The sequence below is a fragment of the Pempheris klunzingeri genome, chromosome 11 (assembly GCF_042242105.1).
Source record: "Pempheris klunzingeri isolate RE-2024b chromosome 11, fPemKlu1.hap1, whole genome shotgun sequence".
Lineage (NCBI taxonomy): Eukaryota > Metazoa > Chordata > Actinopteri > Acropomatiformes > Pempheridae > Pempheris > Pempheris klunzingeri.
The window spans coordinates 20430153-20452637 of NC_092022.1; the positions used below are offsets into that span (position 1 = coordinate 20430153).

Consider the following 22485-nt stretch of genomic DNA (forward strand, 5'->3'; position numbering starts at 1 on the left):
ATTAAGGCTCTTTTAAGTCTTCCAGTGTGTCCCCGGCTTTTTGGCAGATTTTGCACTTTTAACCCTGATGGGTGAGATTTGGACCTGCACGTTAAACACATAAAATGCAATGTAAACCAATCCACATCATGCAGCCATTACGACATGCATGTTTTAAAATCTTTGTAAACGGTTGGCAGAATCAGTAGCCTTCTAGTCCACATCATCTCAAGTGAATATTGTAAACAAACAGAGCCTCAAACATACAGTATAACAGCAGAAATAATTGTGTGCAACACGGAATACAGTACATCAATTTTTCCAGAAGTCGTAGGAGGTGATCTGATGTGCTTGGTCCCCACTCCTGTGCTCTTGTGCCTGGTAATCCGACCCAAGGTAATGCATAAGATGGCATACAGTCCCAAGAGAGTCCTCCCAGAAGAAGGAGAAGGGGCTCTGGGCTCAGTCATCTTCCTCCTCTTCATACTGTACGGGATCTAGGAGGACGCTGTGCTTCAAGCAGGTTTGGAGGTAGTTCACCACTGTCCGCTGGAAGTGCTGGATGCTGCGCGGCTCTCTCAGGACGTGGCCTTCGTCCGGGTACAGCTGCAGGGAATAATTGGCTTCCACCTTCACCAGTCGGCTCAGGAGCTCGGCACTGTGCTGGAAGTGTACCCTCGCTTTGGCCAAACACACACGTACATTGAAATTAGAGGTGAGCAAATAAACGCAAGAGTGAACTCTAAAACTCAAACAAAACCTCACCATCCGCAGTTCCATGTAGAATAAGGAAGTTCTCGTCTTTCAGTTTGTTAACCTCATCCAGCAAAGAAGCAGTCTGAAAAAATATACAATATAAGTGCTTTATTATGTATACCTACCATACTAAAAGCAACTACAACCTTGCAATACATTCCATCTTTAAAAAAGTTAAAATGTTCAGTTTTTGTTGAAGCTGTTTTAGAAAGTTGTCTGTCATCTTGGAAGGTGATTGTGGTGCAGTTGAACTGTAATGCGTTACACTGATTTTCACTTTCAGTTTTTCTGTAATTTATATCACTCATTGATCTAAATGGGGTGGTCAAAATATTAGAAAGCCCTCTCAGTGTAATTCATTACCATTTAAGTGCAACACAAATGGCACCATTTATTCTTTTGGAGGACTGTTGTATTGGACAGCATTCATTTTGGTTAAGCAACTTGCAACTGTGTGTATATATATATATATATATATATATATATATATATATATATATATTTTGTGTGTGTGATATGTGTTGTATTTTATTGTTGGAGCCTTGTCAAAGGATCTATCTAAAAAAAATCCACAACCATGATCACTCATCAGCTGCGTTGAATAGCTAAGTTGAGGGCTTTGGCTCACCGAGTAAGCGTGCTCCTCCTTAGCTGGAAGGCCCAGATACCTCTCAGAGAATGCAGCACCTGGAGTGGAATAATTGTTACTGTAATGTTACTCCATGAGACATCTCTGTTTCAGCTCAGTATTCATGGCTTCCATCTTTGAATATGGTTAATGACGGGATCTCAACGCACTGTATAGTCTGAAGTCAGTGATCGGTGCCACAGCTGCCGTGCACTGAAAGAGCTTATCTGTTGCAGCTAATATCTTGAGAGTTAAATAACCGCCAAATGCCTGTAGCGCAAAAACAGAAAAATACTAGATCAAATAAAGGATTTGATAGCTTTGATGGATCCAATGGGAGTATATATTCAGTGCTGCAACCTTGCCGTAGAGGGCCATCCGGCGATCATCAATGTAAGGCAGTTGCATCAACAACCTGTGGGAATACAACAAAATCCTGTAAGTTTACTAATTCACTGGTATTTTTCTCTGGTGTCAGTTATATAGCCTTATTTTACTGCGTAGCTGTACTGACTCTACAGCTCCCAGATAATCTTTGACCCTAAGCGAGCCAAGCTTGCGTGGATCCACAGCTGCAGTCTTCTGTCCACGGCCGACCCCGCTCCTGCCATCCACCCAGGCCAAGGCCACATTGTGTGTGCTGGAGAGGACCTGAGGCCAGTCGAGGGCAAATTCCTCTGTCACCGACTGACTGCCAGGAACGCCATCCCTGGGAGACAAGACCAACAGGATCAGCTGGAATGGTGACAGCTGCTGGGAGTGAAGGAGTGAAGAAAAGGCTCGGGATCACAGGTTGCAAAACAGGTGACATTAAAGAGCCCTTAGCCGTCGTTTAGCGTGCTTGTTTGGTGACGCTTACACAATGACGAGGAGAGGGTGCAGGTTGGCCTCGTAACCCTGAGGTAGAGTTAGTTTCAGGTGTAGATCTAAGGAAAGTAAACAGGGTTTGAACAAGGTCAACTGGCCATCGATATGTTTGGATTACTACTGCATGTACAACCTCTGTCTGAAATACATCTGAACCTCTGAAGCACATAAAATGAAAAAAGAGTTCCTCCTGAAACTGAACAAAAAAATTAACAAACTTGCACAATCACACTCTCAAAGAATACTTGGCGCTAGTCTTTAAGGGCATGCATGACTCACACTAATTACCTAATCAAACAAATTGAAGAAGACTGCTGCTTTGGTTGGTACTTAACAATGTGTCTATTCTAGGCTGATTCAGTTGGAGCCAGTGCTCCATTCTCTCTGCTTAATATAGTCTGACAGCTTGAGAAAGGCACTGACTGTGATCTGTGAGTGCTTTGTGATAGTATTTGTGTGGCCAATATCCTAAAAGTGAAAACATCAAATATAGCCACCGGCTTCTTTTTGTTGTACCATGGTTGTCTGCTGGCAGTGTCCTGAACAGAGTCTCAGGGAGCCTCTTGTCCTCCAGAGCTTTAGACAGAGGGCTGTTATCCTCCAAGACCACGTATCCTACAGGAGATAAAACACAAGTGTGTCAGAGTTTTAATCCTAAACATCAAGACATCTGGCCAAACCCTCGTCATTTCAGAGGAAACAGCTCAATCTGAGAGCCACAGACAGAGGGCAGTGTCCACAAACATGAAATTATTGAATTTTCATTCTAGTGGGCTTGAATATGTCGCCCTCAATAGGCTGTCATGGGAAACTGCAGTCAGCCTGCATCTGTGTGTGTGTGTGTGTGTGTGTGTGTGTTAGTCAGACAAGCAGATGTAACACTCACTAGAGGGGTCCTTTGTACTGTGAACTGTCACTTTAGGGATTCCTGGGCCTGGGGGAATTTTGCAAAAGACAATGTTATAAAACCAACTGTCTGAGCAGCATGAAGTTTTCATATTCCTCGCAAATGTGTCCAGTATGTGTGAGTGTCTCATTTACCTAAGCAATAAAGGGTGAAATGGGTTTGATTGGGGCTGAACTCAGCTTTGAAGAAGCGACACCCATCTATGAGGGTACAGGAGATGCATCGGCGCAGAAACACTCCATCCAGGTCCACACTTGGAAATAAGAGAAAACAATTATTGACTGTATTTAAGAACAACGGGACATTTTGAAGTTGCTTAATTGTCTCTAGAATAGGGCAAATCGATTTCTAAAATATCAGGGAAAGGTGTCAGTGTCTTGAGACAAACTATCTGGGCAGCTGACTTTTCAGAAGCAAACGGGGTTCAATAAGGCTAGACATAAAAGTCATTATACAGATTGCTGTTAGGCACTGTAGAGTCTCTAAATATCTTTCACCATTCCACTGATTACAAATTTCATACAGGATTAATCACAGACCAAATTTAAACAAGCCATCGTCCCTCCTCCATAATATCTAATATAAGACCAAAGCTATGTAAGCTAATAAAATATATGAAACCTCAGAGGGTGGTGAAGGAACACAGAAGTATGTTTTTCACAGGGGGGATCATAATTCTCAATGACTCGCGGCTCATCATGAAAGGGGATCATCACCCATTTCATTTTTCCTGTTATAAATGGGTCGGTTAAGTCTGGTGCGTTTAAAGCACACAAGAGCAAATACTCACATATCAGCACACTAATGTGACTCTGAGGATGTCTGTTATTACATTCACCAGACAGACCTTGGTCCAGTCTGAAGTATCAGCAACTATTGGATGGATTGGCTTTGTGCAGACATTCACGGCCCCCAGAGAATAGATCCTACTAAATTTGATGAATTTGGCTCAGACATCGTCCCCCCTCAGGATGAATTGAAGTAACTTCTTGTCTTGCACCATCATCAATCCAGTTTTTTTTTCATTTGTCTTATATTTTGGCTCATGACTAAATACCTTCCAATCTAATAACACTCTCATCAGCCTCAGCTGTACTTCATTTACTGCCAATTAGCAAATGTCAGCATGCCAAGATAAGATGGTAAACACGGTACACCTGCTAAGCACCAGCATGTTAGCATTTAGTTCAAACCACCGCTGTGCCATGGCTTTAGTCTTGTTATAGTTATGACATGACAGCTGGTAATAACACATTCATTACAAAAGGCCTTGGATTATAGACTCTGTTTTACAAAAGTTAACCACAATAAATGAGAAAAATAATGTCAACACTGTATCTGTTTGTAGCATTGTAGAGAATCTGTATTTGTTCAGGGTTAGTCCGTATTTCACAGGGCAGCATGCTTACCTGTAGAGGTGTCGGCTCTGTCTGGACTCCTCTGTGCTCAGGAAATAGCTGGTGAGAAGAAAAATGAACCACAGACAGAGCAAGTTAGAGTAAAAAATATATACAAAAATATAAATATAGGTGAAAGAACGGAATTATTTTTTAGAAACACAGTAAATGAACATTCCTGTTCTCACATTCTTAGTTGTATTTTTTTAGTGTTGATTGTATTGTTCAGGGTGTCAACAAATCACCTTTGGGTATGTTCACTTCATCATAATTATACAGGATATCAATTATTCATAACAGGAATCATCTAGACTTATTTACATAGTCCAGCGTGTTGATAAAATCATTGTATTGCTTTCAATTTGTAAAGAACCATTAGTGATGATAATTCAATCAACGGCTGTACATCAAAGTCACTGCTATGTGAAAATGTAAAAAGACTAAAGAGCAGTATCAACCCATGGGCTTTGGAACTAGAAACAAGCCACTTGATCTGCAATTGACTTCCCTTGAATCTCCTTGACGCTCACACCTCCATCAATCGCTTCATGAGGGGTTTCTGCCCTCAGCAGGATAAAGACAGATTTAAGCAATGATCTGCTCAGGCTAAGTGTAAGTAATCCTTTGTCCTCTTGAGTGGCGATGCATTGCCACAAGCATAGACAGGGTCAAAACCATTTCCTCCGGCCTTCTAACTCAGTGATACATGTTAAAAAGACCCCGTCTTGTGCTTACAATTCACCCGTAGTCTGACCTAACGAATAAATTTGCTCTCCAGTAGCAAACAACACATTTGCTCTCAGCAAACAGTAAGAGATGATGATTTTAATGATGGCTACTACTCAACTCCACTCTGCCCCACCCCCCTCCTCTCCCTCATCAGTAGTAAGGATCTGCGAGGTGTTAAAGGCGCTGAGGGGTGATTCAATGCAAGCCCACACACTGTGTCTCTCACATACATTTTTCCAGCCTTCTCGTCGAGGGCGCAGAGCAAGGTGACGTCCCAGCTCCCTGATGTCAAGAAGCGAGGAGGGACGGAGGGGATGGCAGGCTGCGTTACACAGAGAAACAGGAGATGAAGAGGAATGTAGAAGCAGGCAGATACCCAGAGTAAAAATAGGTGTGGCGATACGGCAAGTGTGTGTCAGAGGATGGGAAAGAAATGAAGACAGGTTCATGAAGTGAAACCAAATGAAAACACTGATGGCTACGGAGAGAGTCCTGAAATTGTATTTTTGAATTATTTTTTAGTTTGACAGTGGGACTGACATTAGCGAGACACAGGAGAGAAAACCTTGGATTTGATCCTAAGCTACTAATGGTATGTATGAGCCCAAAGGTGTGGGAAGCAAATTCACTTAATTCTTTAATGACAACTGAGATGATTCATTCCTGTTCGTATAGAATATGCGTCTTAAAAGGATCATTTAACAATTTTATTTATCCAGCTGGGGATGAATAAATAGTTCAGTTGGAATGAACTTATATAAATTCCTTTCATGCTCTAAAGAGCAAACCACCATTAAAGTATTAATGACTGAAATGCCTCCGTAGACAAAGGTGGTTTTAGTAGTAGTAGGTTGGGAGAAAATAAGTGCAAACAAATTGCTCCAATAATGAGAGAGGGGGAGGATGTTGTAAGCAAACCAGACTTCAGGGTCTGTGCTGCTGAGATCTGTAATCATACTGTTTAATGTGACGTTGTTACGTTAATGACCAATTCAATGTCAGAAATTCCCTAAAACTGACCTGGGCTGAGAGGCCGGCGATGTGGTGGAACTCTCCACGAGCGCCCTGTTTTGCCGGCAGGATTGTATAAAACACTGAGCCGTCTGCAGAAAACAGTGGCACCTGCTGCTGAAGAAAAGTGCTGAGTCAAAAGAAAGACAGTAGTGATCAATAGGTGTGAACAGACTTTATGAAGCCTGAGCAACACATACCTGTCGTTGGTTTTGCATTATGTCCATGGCGATTTTGTGCTTCTATTGATTTAGAATCGCACAATATAGAAAGAAAAGTATTAGTCACACCATCCACAATGTGCTGACATCCAAACCTAAAGCTGATTCTAATAGCATCGTAAAAACAAAGCTTATTATGTTTATTAATTATTAAAGACAGCTGTAATAAAACATTGGCAATGGGTAACTGAAATCTGTGAGGATTTACAGAAAAGGAAGAAGCAATAAAATACTGCAGAACATCACTAAAAATTCTTCTCATGCAGCAAATAACCTTAAATATTAATCCAGCCAGAAGACATTTGAGAGCTTAAGGAAATCAATTCCAACTCCCAACACAGTGTAAAAGAAGCAAAAATTCTATTAAAGCTGTATATCGCAGTGGGGGCTGTTTGGATTACTAATGTGGAACAAGTGATGACCGCTCACCTCTGAGCATGCCCCTGTGGTGGCCTCACACACGCAGAGCACTGATTGGTTCTGGGCACGATTCAGCCAACGGACCGCTAGGCGGGTGCTGCTGATCCAAGTCACCATGGAGATATAGCTGTCTCTAAAGAGGCGATGCAGATAACGGTGCGCGGAGACAGGATCGGAAAGTGGTGCAAAGGAGTGGAAAAAAGGAGGCAGTGAAGGGATGAGGAGTTTGGACAGCTGTAATCATCTTTGACAGGTGGTGTCTAAAGTCTTTAAGGCTTCTTCTGTTTTTACATTCACAAGGATGTACTACCTGGCCCTGAGGGAGTCAGGGGGCATCATCTCCAGAGTGTGGGCCGGACCATACAGATTCACCACAAACAGGCCGACTGATGGGATACTTGAGCCAGCCTGTCGGCACAAAACAATATCAAATAAATTAAAAGTGTAAGTTTTGGCAGGAAAAATGTCCCACTGCCAGCCCACTACATTGGCCCAATGATTCAACAACTATCTGATGAACTGCCATGAAATTTGGTCCAGATATCCAAGGTGCACAGCGAATGAATGTTAATGACTTTGGTGCTCCACTTACTTTGCCCCAAGCAAGTCAAAGTTTCCACTTAACCAGTAAACTATCTACCGGATGGAATGAGAAGTTCTGTACAGACATTCACTGAGGATGTATCCAGGTGACATTGCTGAGTTTTTCCACTACTGCCACCATGAGGTTGACTTGTAGGCTTGAGTGAAATGTGTCAATAACTATTTGATGGAAATGTTTAGGAGGTTTAATTCGTTTTTACCTTGGGGTAAGGGAAGAGAACATTGGAGGGGTAGAGACCACCCAAGAAGTGAGGTATTTCCATCACAGGTGTGGCCGAGTTGTTGATGGTGAGGTACGCCAGCCGGGCCCCATCCATAGACCACCAGTGGGCAACATATGTCAAGAGCACTTCCTCTGTTTTGAAAGACCATGTCAGTTTTGCACTATAAAACTCAAAGCATTGCCCATAACCTGCTTTTCATAACTATTGCCATCAACTTGGCTTCCACTCTATGGAGTGTGAAACATTTCTGGTGAGGCTGGAATACATCCTACCTTCATAAGTCCAGTCAGAGAGGCCATTCATCACATTCTGCTCCGGGTCGGTGAATGTGAGACGCAAGGGTTGGCTGGTCACACTCGGCTTGTAGTAGATATCTCCGTCAAACACATAGGCCTGGCATGAGCCGCACAGACAGACAGTGCCAATCCATTATCAAAGACAGGCTTCATTGCTGGCTGCCTGAATCGAGCTTCGGACGCCGTCCAACAGTGAATGAATCATCGGCCAGCACACATGCACACACAAGCGAGAGCCAATACGTCTTTACTTGCCAGTTAATATGCTGCAGATGAGCACCGACATAGCAGCAAAAGCCAATTACATCACAGGGAAGGTTGATGAATTATATTATGAGTGTCAAACAAGCCCATTATAGCAACAGTCACCGCAATAACCTCCACGCTGGAGTTCATCTCTTAATAACAAAGACGTGGTGCCGCTGATGTTACCATTATGAAGGAGACTCTGACTATACAGAGGCTGTATCAGTACAGATTGTAAAGGTTGAGAAAATCTTATCACATTGACCAGCATAGTTGATGCAGATGGCAAAGACAACACATTGATCAGGAAAACAAAGTAAGCATCTGGCTTAGCCTACCAGCTGGTTCCCCTGAGGCCCCCAGGAAGCATATTGTAACACTGCCTTCTCCCTCTCTGGAGGGTTAAGCTCCAGCAGGTCCCTGGAACACACACAAAAAAATCAGACATAAGCCCTCCGTTAGGGACGAGTGTCCTGGTTAAAGCCCTCTGAGGTCCATCCATGCCCTGGCCTTGAGCTTTTCTGGAGAGATACCGCACTGTGAGGACAAAAGAGCAAGATGCAGAGAGGGAAAACAAAACGGGCTTGGTTCATGCAAGAGTGCAACATTGCTGATCCATATTTCTAGACGCACTTATTTTCTTCCTCAGGACAGGCAAACATTTTCCTCCAAGGCATACTCAGGCAATGAACACTGCAGGTCCTCCTGAAATCCTTTTCAGAACCATTCCTCAGAAGTTCCAGGAGTCATCCACAGCTATCACGGAGCTTTTCCACTGATATAATGCTGAACATGAATCTCAGGCAGTGAAATCTGAAGTACAGTACAAACCTTATGCCGGGATATGGAACCTGGAAAGAGCACTGACGAATGAATGCATGTCTGACAGAAACACGACGTTTTGATTCGATGAGACACACTCTGGGGGAAGTTTTTCAGTCCGCAGGTCTGCTTGCATTGGTAACGCTCATGCCCAGTGCAGCCCATGCATTAGCATTCATGATTGCACCTACCCATTAGCCACATTGTAGATAGCATAGGAGGCTGTGAAGGACTGAGAGAACACCTGAAAGAGGTAGAGGATATCATGCACACAGGTGTGCCGCACTTAGATGAAAACACACATATTTCAGTGCTCACACATGCTCATACACATGTATAAAGAAATTTAAATGCGTACGAAACAAAGATTGTGAGGGACACCGCTGAGACCAACCTTATAATTAAGCCATAAGCAACAGGCTGTGTTTGCGTTCTCTAATTTCCTCTGAAATCACTGCAAAGCACCGCACCAAGTGGCTTATTGCTGTTATAAAAGGGCAGCAACACACCATTATGCTACAAAATTAGAGAGGGGAATGTTCAATGAACCTAAACTATTGTATTACTAATAGTTTAATACAATTTAATGTTATCGTTTCCTCTAAAAATGCAGTATTAGCAAAATGCCACATTCTGTAAGCATATGCATATCTGGACATCTTCAAGAGACAACATTTTATTATTGCTTTGATTGTCACTGAGCCAATCACAGCTAAGCACTACACATTTCATTTATTTGAGTCATTAAACCACTTGAAGCCATTTCATCCATGTTACATCATTACTGTGATCACATCTCTGTGCCAGAAATCTGGACAATGGGGACTGAGTCAAAGAGACAACATGAATACATGAAATGTGAAAGGAAAGTACAGAAACTAAGACAGACATTCTCATTAAATAGCATCATTACAGCTAATATCCTTCCAAATCAGATATATTGTGGCTGGCAGCTCTGTTGCAAGCCTGACAAAAGCATCAGCAGCTTAATGATTAATTAAATTAACATGCTGAAAACCAAAATCAATGATCGTGTGCGTGTGTATGTGTGTGTTAACTGCAATTGATCACCTGACAAATTCTAGGTGATATATTGATTTCTACCATTCTTTTCGTTTTCCAGGCAAAGGGCTGGAAGCAGGCTATTTGCCCACTGACCTCTGAAAGCCAGAGCCTCCTGGAAAACTAGTCCCTAAAGAAATTAAATGTCACATCCTCTACACAGCACACTTAACAGTGAAATTGGATTTCTCCTCCTGTGTTGTTCGTCTGTTGGTAGAAAATGCATGGATGGAGTGACGCTGGGGTAAAGCTGCAGGCATAAAGGAGGCGAAATAAATTTTAAGGCTATCTAAATGTAATTGAGATCTGATTGCGGTGTAAAGTCTGGCCATGAGGTGTGACGGGGCGCACAGGAAAACCACCGTGTTACAATGGAAAATAACTGCAAGAACAGGAAGAGGAATGAGTGAATTTGTCAAACGCTGAAGGGAAATTTGAGGGAGGGAGAGAGAGATTGAGAGATAGAAAGAAACAAAGACAGGAAGGGAGGAAAGGATGCAGCAGGGGTAGAGGCAGTGGCTGACAGCCAGAGTTGACAGGTACTCTACATACAAGAGTATGAGGGGGCATCACTCTTTGAAACCAAAGGGGGCAGCATTGCCATGATCCAGATGTTCAATCAGCTGTTTGTGATTTGTAAAGGAACCCAGAGATTCTGCCCATGATTCAACATAATGGCAGACGCTGTGTGTCACCACATGTTTGTGTGCGTCTGTATGATAAATAGACAGAGAGAGTGAGAGCATCCGTCTTGGAGAGGCAGAGTGAATTCTAATGGGGCTGCCAGTAACATATCATAAATCCTCCAGATCGCTCTGCTCCTCAACCCCCTTTACTACCCGCCCCCTCCCCAATCCATGTTGCCAAAACAGGGGGTGGGGGCATGCAGATTCAACACTCAGAGGATAGCGTGGGATAATGTAACAAAGGAAACGTATAGCGATTACAACACCCTTGGCATGAGAGCAGATATTGGGGATCTGTTGTACACTGCAAGTTATACAGAGATAACGGGATCCTTCCCTCTCAACATTGTTCCTGCCTCACAAGCATGTCTTAGCAGCCCCATGATGCACTGCCTTTGATACCAGAACCCCTCAGCGTTTGCTGCATTCCCATGGCATTTTTAATTTGCCCCTAAACTGAACTGTCTTGGCAGGCACTGGTAAGTTTGCCTTTGCTTATCAATCCCCGGCAACGTCCAATTCCCCGTAAACTACCTCGCCATCACTCAAAATATGGAGTTCTTTTCTTTCTCCTTTTCTCCTCTCGCACACAAACCTGTTCAATTTAAACAGGCTTTGAGGAAAGACATATTCCTGTAGGAAATCTGCTTCCTCTTGTTACTATGTGGCCAAATCCCAAACTGACTTCTATGTACACCCTCTTATCAAAATCCATTTACTCTCACCAAGCAGGCACAAAACCCTCCCTAAAGCCTCTGGAGCTAATATAAAATCCAGAGAAGCCTTTTAACTTTGCCCACAGCCTGCTCATCCATTTCTCTCCACCACAGCTTCTCCTTTAGCAACTCTGACATTCTTTGATAACCATTCTGATTGAATTCAACTGGGCAGTGTATCTAAGGGCGAGTGGTGCATAACCCACCCCCATCCCTTCCATCGAAGGCAAGTGGCTTTCCCCAGTGCTCTCTCTTTTGTTTTTCTCTCTCTCGTTCTCTGCCACTCACAGCGGAGTGCCGCTCCTCTTCCAAACAGCCAAGCTAGTGCCTTATGCAAACTGCTTCAGTCAGCATAAATTCCCCAGGGAGAGACAGAAAAAAGTGAGTGAGAGTGAGAAGGATGAAGTGGGAGAGAGACGGAGGGAGCTGGAACAGAAGGGGAGAATGGAAGAATGGTCCACATCCACACAAAATGGCAACCATGCTCTCACACACATATCTGTTTCTAAGTAGAAAATGATTCCAGGTGGCATGCCCACTGTCTGTCCCAATGAATACACACTGAGCATACAAATGAGAGCAGACAATTCTTGCTGACATCAAAGAAAGTATGCTAATGACATGGCATACATCAACCCACAAATTGGGAAAAGATCTGAGCGATTTCTCTGCAGAGATACCGTGAAACTGATTGAATGTATGTTAACCTCTTAATAATTCAGTTAGAGTGGATGCATTGTATTGGTGACGAATGCTGTAACACAGCAACAGGCTCATTCACATCCCCACCAGCCCCCAACCCGCCAAACATATACATCCACAGGCAGAAAACATCATACACAGTGATTAGAGCAAACGCAGATCTCGAAAGGAAACCCAGAGAGGTGGCAGAGACCGAGAGTTGAGAGTGCCAGACAGCAGCAAAATCTGCTTTCAGATTTTTAATAAAAATGTGGGGAAAATGTGCTGAGGGCTTTCATTTCTTCCTAATTCTGTTTTCTTCCCTTGACGATTACTTGCACATTACACAACTTGCCTGCCCTTTGAGGAACGACTCAACTATTTATTAATGGTGCGGATATTTACAGAGTGAGATGGCGGGTGGGGGGACGGAGGCACTGAGCTATGTGGCGGTAAAGTACAGGGAGCGAAAGATCTGTGTTTTGTGTCTACCACAAAGCGTACCTAAAACCAACTGCGACTGTGCTTCTTGTGAGATTCTCATTAAAATTCCCCGCCAAACTAACAGGGCGATTTCATTACAGCAGCTCCCAACTTTACCTCTTCGTCTCCTTGATCTCCTCCTCCCCCTGGCTTTCCTCAACCGCCTGCACCTTCCGCCATCCGTCAGTTTAAATATTCAACTCCCCATATGTTATCCCAGTCATTTGGCGGCGGTGTTGTAGAGCAAAAGACTGCTGCAGTAGCAGAATCAAAGACACACATACCCCTTCTCCTCAACCTCCTCTCTGTTGTTTCTTTGGGGCTCTGATTAGGATGCATGTCACCGATGTTTTTCAGCCACTAGTGGCCTGCGAGCCGCGGAGGTGTGTGAGCACAGCTTGTCTTTGATATTCATGGATAATTTATGGCCTTGAATGTTTTCTGAGGAGAAAATGCTTGACATTGTTTTCCTGGAATCAATTTGAGTCAACTAAGCTTTCAGAGAAAACTTACCGGTTGAATGTTATATGCCAACAGGACAAATGTCTTGTCTGCAGACACTTGGAATTTAGTGGCGGTCAGGTCCTGTAGAAAAGAAAAAAGAAAAATGACACAAGACATCCTCAACTTCCTTTTGTTCTCCTGTGGAGAAAGTGGGTTGGGGTATAGCACTTTTTTCAGAACTTCTTTGTATCCTTGGCTTGCAAACTGTGTGATCTGACACTTCCTCAAGGTTCAATCCTGGGGCCTGGTTTATTCCGCCTTTTACCTGCTTTGGGCACATTACCTGTCAGTTTGGCTGTAGCCCTTATCATTGCTATGCTGCTGATCTCCAGCTTTATGTGTTTGTGAAATCTAGCTGTTTGGCACAAATGTCTTAAACCTGCAGTAATTTGGCCTTTTGAAGGGAGCAGAAAGGCGCTGTGAACACATCATTGACATATCATGACATTTAAAGAACTTTTAAGTAAAGGGCATCTAAAGCGGATGTCACCTTTTCAGTGACATGTAACCAATATACTCTGGTTTATAGAATACAGTGGGAAACAATGCAGAACCTAGAGCCAAGACCTTTGAAGTTCTTAGCTTGTCCAGGTTTTGGTAAACTCCAGTTTAGTTTTAAATCTCAACTCAAAATCTGCTTATTCTCAAAGGCACTTTACTAAAGCTCCCTTATGTTGATTTATATATATTTTCTGCTTGTCATTGATTTAAACATTTCTATAGATGCTGTTTATCATCTTTCTTTGTAACTGTGAAGCACTTCGTAAACCTCTGTTTAAAAAGTTCTACATAAAGAAAGCTTCACTTCGTTAATGTGAATTTCAGTCTCAAAGTTTGACACTATATTTAGCTAGAACTGTCTCAGCAATCCATTTATTTAGGGAAACCCCATGTGAGTCTGGGTATCCATACAAGAAAATATCTTTTCCTGGAATTAGCAACAACAGCAGAGATAAGAAACCATATCACAACACAGAGGAGAGACTTTTTCTCAACCTGACAACACAGCCCTGCTTTCAGCTCCTCAGTGATGACCCATATAAGTCTGTCAGTGTCGCGCAGAGGCGGTGTTCAAAATGATACCCTTGCTTGGAGAATTCTCTTTGAAGGCACATGTTGAGGGCTCACAGAACAGCCAGTTTGGGGAGAAATGAGCTGATACTGTCACCCTGCCAAATCTTTTTTTGTCTCAACTGTGGGATGTGGAACAGTGGAACTCAACAGCTTTTCTCTCTCGATCTGGAAGGATCCCCTCTCTGTTGGCTGGTCAATTTGTCCAGCTGCCTGAGGATTTACGCCAATCAATGCTGAAATCTGTCTTCTGTCCTTATAAACTGTGTTGCTATAACTCACCAGGGTGCTGTTGTCCAGCAGAGCTGTGGTGAGGTTGCTGTTGAGGCTGAACGACAGAACATGTCCTTCTCTGGTGCGGACAGCCACTTCGTTTTCTGACAGGGTTAAGACAGTTCAGGAAGAAGGTCCTGTGTTATTAGAGTGGTGACTTCAAACCAATGAGGCAGACACAGTTCATAGCGAGATAAATTAAGTGGTTTCAGCCTCTAAAACTCCACCTGTCTGCTGGTGTCCTGGGTTGGGGTTAGGGTTAAGGGTTAGGGTTGCATTTTGGCATCACAGTTCTTCTGTTATAAGGGTTAGGGTTAAAAAAAAAGCCTAAAAGTAGCCCTGGACACTGGCGGGCAAGTGGATTTCAAAAGGTTAAACCTTTGTCCCTTTGTCAGTAATTTGTGAGACAAAACAGGAACTCTTACCGTTCAACCAAGCCACACAGGGGTCATGAACTTTGAACTCTTCACTCTCCAAATCCTCCATAGTGAGATGGGAATGAAGTAATAAGTGAGATTCATCTTCAGAGGCAAAGAGACAGAGTTAATTAGTTCATGTCCTGTTTACAGAGAAGGAAAGCCTGAGCATGCTTGAGCCTGGCTGTTTATATGTTTGAAACGTCAACCCACATTATGCCTCCCTTTAAAGCAAAAAGTGTGACATTTTGGGAAACACACTTATTCGCTTTACGGTCAAGATGACCTGAGAAGACTGATTCTAAGATCTCGAGAATGAGACCCAGCGTCTCAATGAGATTACCTTTCCAAATAAAAGTTACGTTTATCATGTCTGTGGGGTATGTATGTAGCTACCTCTGGCAGCCAGTTATCATAGCTTAGCATAAAGACTGGAAGCATAGGGCACGGCTTGTGTGGCTCTGTCCAACAAGAACAATAACTGCCTTGCAGCTCCTTTAAAGCTCACTAATTAACATCTTGTTTATTTAATCTGTACAAAAGCAAAAGTGTAAGAATTTATTTCATGGCTGGGAAAATTTATTTCATCCCTGGGACCTGCTCAGGGCCAAGAAATAGAGAGATTATAGCCCTCCATGAAATTGTGAATTATCAGTTTTATACTGTGGTTTTTGTACAGTTAAAGCAAACAAGACATAACTATACAAAAACCACAGTTATTATATATTATTTAGAGGTTCTGGCAGAATGATTTCTACCTTGTCAGGTTACCACCTGGCTGGTGAATGTATACCCCAAAGACGTGAGAGTGGTATTGATCCTCTCACCGGACTCTCCACCAGATAACAAATAAGCCAATTTCTCAAAATGTCAAAATGTACTTTTGATCCCCAACATTACAGCTCCTCCCTACTTTGATGTTTTATTCTCCAAAACAGCTCTTCGTACCAGGTGTGAGGAGGATGACAGACAGAATGACCAGAGACATAACCGCCAGGATCACCACCATAGCAATTCCTATGCCTTTCCAATTCCGCGGGGGACCATCTGAGCTCCCCAGGTCCTGATGTGAGAGGAACACACATCAACACAAACACAGTGGTGAATGCCAGCAGAGTTGAGCAGGAGGACATTAGCGCTGCATCATTTCCACAGTCTCATAGAAATTTCTCTCCGACAGGCATATTAGTACAGTGAGCCTCAGGAGAATTGAGACCAGTCCTCTGCGTTACAGAGGCCTCCCCGAATTACACTAATTTTCCGTGTGAGAACTGCATAAAATTGTCGCATATGAGAGATCAGACTTTAATTGCAGCAGCAATTTTGGCTGCAACATCATTTTTCTTTACCAGCGCCTCATTTCACCTGTTACATGACTGATGGGCCATGTGGTTTGCTGAAACGGGGGGGATGGGTGAAGTTATCATGAAATGTGTGGTGCCTGAAATGATAGTGTTCTTTTATAGGAAAAGCTGTTACCTACTTCATTTGCTTTGGTGGATCAGGATTTATTCAACAGCTCTGGATGAAGTTGTTAACGGGGCAATAAAAAGCAGAAAAAGTAGATGGGACTGTGTAACTATACAATTAATTCTAGACAAAGCTTCAATGACCAAGATAACTTCAAGTTCTTGTATACCCTCTGTAAGCGATCAGGGGGAACTGATGGAATGAGTTGGCATCAGTATCAGTCACAATTAAACACAACTGCGTGTCGTTCCCAGGCTCCGCTTCGCTCCCTCACAATGAGTGGCTGGCACTGTTGGAGCCACAATGACTGCTGGAGTGTGACAGTTCAATCAAAGAGCAGCTATAACATTCAGCCATCACAACAGCTTTCCCAGCCCTTTGGCTTTACCCTCACAGCTTCGCCTGTCCCGGTCACCTTCCTCCAAGCCTCGGGGATGAGGCCAGCGGAAGAAGGACAGATTGCTGGTCCTCCATGGTCCCTTGGTGACACCAGCTGTCCTTCAGTCTGTGCTATTGGCTACACCAGCCTTAACACACCCACTCAGCACTTATCTTAACAAACATGGTGCCATGCCATTGTTCCGACAACCCATTATTCCAAAATAGTCCGAAAAATGTCCCACTGAACAGCCTGTTATCCAGTCCTAACCCCTAACCCCTAATCCTTAATGCCACGGGAACTTAACCACCAACAACAACAATACAGCAATGCAGCTTTATCTTGCAGCCTACATTTAATGACTTGGGTGATGATGTCGTGCACCAACTGAGTGAAACACTCATGATTTTATTCTGACACGGAAAATTTCTCTGCAACCGTAAAATAACTTGAAAAGCCATTTGGTAAAAGGCCAGACCAGCTGCACATTGAGGGCAAAAAACCCGTAGATTCAGCACCATGGACAGGACTTATAATTGCAGGGAGAGTGTGTCTTTTTAGAACAAAGGGCCTTCAGAGCAATGGGCATTTGTTTTCGAGGTGGATAATGGACAGTTTTTGCAATATTGCTGTTTTGGAATAATGGACCTTTGGAACCATTGGGGAGGTCCCCACAAAGGTACACTTCTTTACCGCCCTTGACCATAAAGCTCCGGGCAAATGGTGTATGAAAGTGCTGAAAGCTGAAAATGTTCTTACATAACTGGAGTCAAAATGTCTTAAAAACCCATTTTAGAAAAGTGAAACACAGTGAATTCTGCAGGAACTTAAGATTAAAGGTCAGTGCAGTTGAACCAGAAGCAGCTGGGTTTCTCACTAGGATAGAAAATCCTCCATAAACATGTTTTTTTTTCACTTTTAAGAAATTTTCACCTTTTATTGTAAGGAAGTAGATTTACTTTATACTCATGATGAATGGAAGACACAGGTTACAAGGTCTGATTTGTCACAAGAGCTTGCCAGCGCAGAACTCCTGCCAAGGTCTCATCTTTAATAGATATCCTTGGCAGCAGTATCATAACATGTTCAAATTAAAACCTCTCCAGTTGAACCTGCAGGGATAACTTTTAAGTGGTGTTTGAACTCTCAGTGCAGGCCAGAGCTGGGTGATTGATGTCCGCGGCTGTGTATCTACTGGTCTTTCTTATACTCTTTTTTTTTTTTTTTATCTCATTCCCCTGCTCTTTCGGGATGCAGTATCTCAGTGAACCACCATTATCCTTCCACCTGATATAAGAAACCTGTGGGAGACTTTGAAGGATTTGGGGGTCAGTCCTAAATCACACTGCATCTTCAGTACTTTCTGTTTGACTGAAGTGTTACAAATGTGAAAAAATCTGAAAATAAACGGACTCTCCTTAACATAAGAAAATGGATTCATGTTGTATACATTTGCAATCCATTAATTGTAATAGTTAAGTATCATGATTGCATATATCAAAAATATCATGAAGCATTATATTGTAATTCCGGGATCCTCTGGTATAATTGGACATTTTAAATTAAATTCCTTCACTTGACTGATTCCATCACACAGGGTTTTCATTTCCAAGTCCTCCCTCTAATTACTGTGCGCAACGTGAGAGCTGAACCATCCTCCTAATGGGATGCACAGCTATCATCATTCTCCCGAGCCCAGACTTAAGACCACGCTTCCAATTAAGGTTGCAACGTTGTTAAGACAGACCGGGAGAATCCCACATCTGGGCGAATGAGGAGTTTTGTCACACTCGCAAATGAGGTACAGACACGCTGAGCAGAATCCCCGGAGTGAACACTGATGAAGCTGCTTGTGTCGAGGGGCTGTTGGACACAAATTCATGAGGGAATCTAATGCAGCACAAACTGCTTGCACAGGTAAACAGACGATGAGCCGGCCTGTGTGACGGACCATGCTTATCTCAGTCAGTAGCCTGATGGACAAGCGCATGTATCTTTTCTGCTGAGCCAGATCAAAAAAGAATCACACACAGACCTTCCTGCGGTGGGCCATCTATTCTATTCAGCCTGCATGATCCCACAGGAGTCAGAGTAGAAGCATGGATGAGGTGTCAGGCAAACATCAAGGGTACGAGAATGCAAATCAAAGGTCTTTATGTTTATGGATAACTTTCCCAAGGGAGCCTTTTTTTTGGCAAACCATGCAGATTTGCATTAGAGAAGAGAGAGCTCTTTCATTTGCCAGCAGAGCTAGGGGGTTTTCACTCAACCAGATGAGAGAATCAATAAGGTGTACAGTTGTACAAGGTCCAAAGGGAAACAATTAATTGTGGGAATACAGCCATGAAGGAGACTTTTAGATAGATGCCCTCTGTTGAGCTCCATTTCTTGCCAAGTATGCCACCTCTGCGTGGAACACCAAGAAATATTCTGACCTTTCTACCAATTTAATGTAAAAATCATACTTATCAGACTAGAACCGTCTATTAAACTGCACAGGAATTAGATTCCAGCTAACTAGTTCCTTTTTTCTCTCAGAGCAGCACACACAAAATCAAACAATTCCCTTGTATTGACTGAGTGTGCACACTAAAAAAGCAAGCCACACCAAGCACAATTACTCAATATGCGCAGCATGCAACACATCTAGGTTGCGCAGAATCCAGGCAGTCCTAATTTATAAATTAGGCTCAGGAGACCTCCTTAACTCCATCGTCTGTGTCTTTGAGGCGCGGAGAATCTGACAATAAATTACATGCAACGGAATGAGGGAACCGGTGCAGGCTGTTTGGTGATTCTGGTTGTGGATTTGCATATCTCTAAACCCCCCCTTTAACATCAGGCAATGATGATAATTACGCACACGGCATTGGCAGAGGCATCAGTGAAATAACCACCACCATAAAAAGGAGGAGATCTATTGGCAGACATATACTGCCCTCAATATAGCCTATATGCTCCTGATATTAATGATTTACTGTAATTACGCACAAGGGAAAGCAGTAGATTAGCAAGTAACCTGGGCAAGTATTACCGTGTCAATATCTCTCACTGCCTCAATTAAAATGAAAGGCATCATTAGAGCAGGCTGTAACCTGTGGTTGGAATAAATGGTAACCAAGCTGCTCAATATTGATTTATATCTGGGCTATCTTTCATCACATCCAGAGGAATTTCAGTGCTCCAACTCACTGCGCCACCATTTCTCCCTTTGTGTTCCTTATCTTAAAAAAAGCCGTAGGTGGTATAGACACCATATGGGACTAACTGGGCATATTTTTTGCCCTCGAGGCTATTGCCAGACAATGCAGCACAAGCCTTTGTGAAATGAAAGACCTGCCGCTTTCCCCTCTACTGCTGCAAGGCTGCCCTACTGTCTTATTCTTTTCATGCTCCCCATCACGCATAAGGAAATGAGTGTATAAAGGGTCCTGTACCAGGGAGCTTTTCCTCAGCGTGTCCAGCCACTCACAGTGACCGAGTTCTTGCCTTAGGAAACAAGCAGCATCAGTAACACAAGCGGGAGAGCTGCGGGTGACATGATATAGAGTTACAGTAGAATATGAGAAAGAGTATGTCATTTTTCACTAAGCTGAGACTCTACAGAAATCCTCTGTCAGCAAATAGTATGGTTACAGTATGCTCATGGCATACAATGTAAGAACTCGCTGTAACCCATTGTCACATTATCAGTGCTGAGGATGAATGTAAAAACAACACTGTCATTGAAAAAACTGATTAAAACACTCGCTGTCTTCCTTAATGCCAGGGATTAACTGAACCAGAACCACAGCATTATGTGTTTCCGCCACGAAAATAAGACACAGCTTTCTTATTCAGACACGACAAAGTCACTTTCGTCAACTCCGCAATGCTCTTTGCTCCTACTGATGTTACGGCGCTCAAACATATGGCACAAGTAACACATTATCGCCTCAGTCATTACATCTTCTCACCAGCAGACACAGACATGACTATCTGTAAGCCGTGCTTGCCTCATTACTTGCTTTGCTGTGTAAAGCACATTGATTGGAGACTGTGACATGAAATGTTGCGACACTGGCAGGTAATGGATTGTCTTTAAGCCCCGCAGCCTTGTGTGGCCCTCTCAGGGAGACAAAATAATGGTGCAGGATTAGCACGCAGAAGCTTCAGACAGGGCTCACCAACATTTCACCACATCAGTGTGTGAATGAGCAATCTAAAGACTCAATATGCTTATATAACAAACCAATTAGACATAATTTAACTAATAATTGAGCTTCTCCTCTAGTCTCTCAAACCGGGCAGGGCAGCTGTGTGCTAATGATCTCATGATTGAAGCTCTCTCCCAGGGAGGGTGACAGTTTGATGAGATCTGTTAATTAGTTGACTTGGCACGGACTGAAGTTGTTGCACGCCACTGAGGAGAAGCAGAAGCACTGGAGTAAAATTTCTGGACAATGACGCCGTTGATGAAGCACGAGAAAGTTTTATTCAAAGACGCAAACACTGCATGTTAGTTATGCATGGATATGAGTCATGAAATCAAGGTGTAAAACCGGTGTGATGATGAATCTGATGCAAGCATTCGTCATAATATTCATTTTGCATTAAACGCTGATAACTAGACCAGAATTCTGAACACCTGAAGATGCTACAAACCACCTTGTTTAAAATCCACCTTTTGTACAACACGTGATCTCCAAGTTATACCTGAAATTAATTGCTCACCAGTTGCTTCTGACATTTAAAAACAAAGGTGAACTGTCTTTTAAATGAACCAGTAAAAGTCACATTGACGCTGACGTGTATGTTGCAATGAAATGGAAAAGCTGCATTAAACAATAACTTACAGAGCAATCCGCTATTTCACTAAATGCATTATGTGTTATCATCGGCAAGGAGAGTTAATTGTGTGAAAGGAAAGGCAGAGGCTGGTGCCATTATCTTTGTTCATTGACAATACACCTACACAACAGAGGGATAATCAATCAATCAATCAATGCAAGCCATAGGTTCGAGCCCCTTTGTCACTGTGCAGGTCCATGATGGGGTGGGCAGTGTGCTGGCTGGGACAAATGATCATATCTGAATATTAGACTGCAGATATCATGCAATGAAAGTCTGCATGGGACAGAAAGACAAGAGTGAGAGGCACTGGACGTCGTGTTTCCACAACAGCCTGCACCGCAGTGCACAGAGACAAGCCTGTCCAGGAGATGAATACTGACGGAAAAGTCTGAAGGGGGCGAAATGGCTGTAATATTAATCGATCAGTCATCGTATTGAGGGCACGTATGAGGAATTCCCCAGTGCACATCAGAGGACTCACAGAATCTCCCCTCACAGACCACACACACGCACACACGCATACACACACACACATGCACACACACACACTCACACACTGCTCTGAAGTAGGAATAAAACAATTAAAAAAAAACACACACACATACCAGCTCCGTGGTCATGTTTTGTTGAGTTGTGGCAATCATTGTACTCCTCAATCAGCTCTGCTGCCTCTGTAGCTTCAGTACCCGCCGAGCAGCTGCACTGTTGTCTTGCGGAGCCTTTTCTGCATGCTCTGCTTCTTTCAAGTTTGTCCTCACTGGGCTGGTGGTCTCTCTCTCTCTCTCTCTCTCTCTCTCTCTCTCTC

The 22485-nt window shown here is 43.2% G+C and overlaps 1 protein-coding gene across 1 annotated transcript; it reads right to left on the minus strand.

Moving 5' to 3' along the window:
* Nucleotides 1–441: 441 nt before the first annotated feature.
* On the minus strand, nt 442–22324 carry LOC139209634 (inactive dipeptidyl peptidase 10). The gene is made up of 25 exons (XM_070839425.1): nt 22286–22324; nt 15947–16061; nt 15008–15103; nt 14592–14686; nt 13248–13319; nt 9298–9350; nt 8623–8704; nt 8015–8135; nt 7719–7873; nt 7226–7323; nt 6925–7048; nt 6475–6516; nt 6284–6388; nt 5494–5585; nt 4547–4594; nt 3272–3390; nt 3117–3164; nt 2747–2845; nt 2223–2289; nt 1878–2072; nt 1724–1778; nt 1534–1633; nt 1364–1422; nt 745–817; nt 442–659 (listed from the first exon to the last, which is right to left on the minus strand). The coding sequence occupies exons 1-25, from the start codon at nt 22322–22324 to the stop codon at nt 442–444; spliced, it is 2370 nt and encodes a 789-aa protein (XP_070695526.1).
* Between the last annotated feature and the right edge of the window lie 161 nt (nt 22325–22485).

Excerpts from the sequence above, each read along its gene's own strand:
- LOC139209634 (XM_070839425.1), bottom strand. The coding sequence starts at position 22,324 with ATGATTGCCACAACTCAACAAAACATGACCACGGAGCTG. Across the intron at positions 2,290-2,746 it reads ACTGCCAGCAGACAACCATG|ATCTACACCTGAAACTAACT; the intron begins GTACAACAAAAA and ends TACTTTCCTTAG. Across the intron at positions 1,779-1,877 it reads GATTATCTGGGAGCTGTAGA|GTTGTTGATGCAACTGCCTT; the intron begins GTCAGTACAGCT and ends GTATTCCCACAG.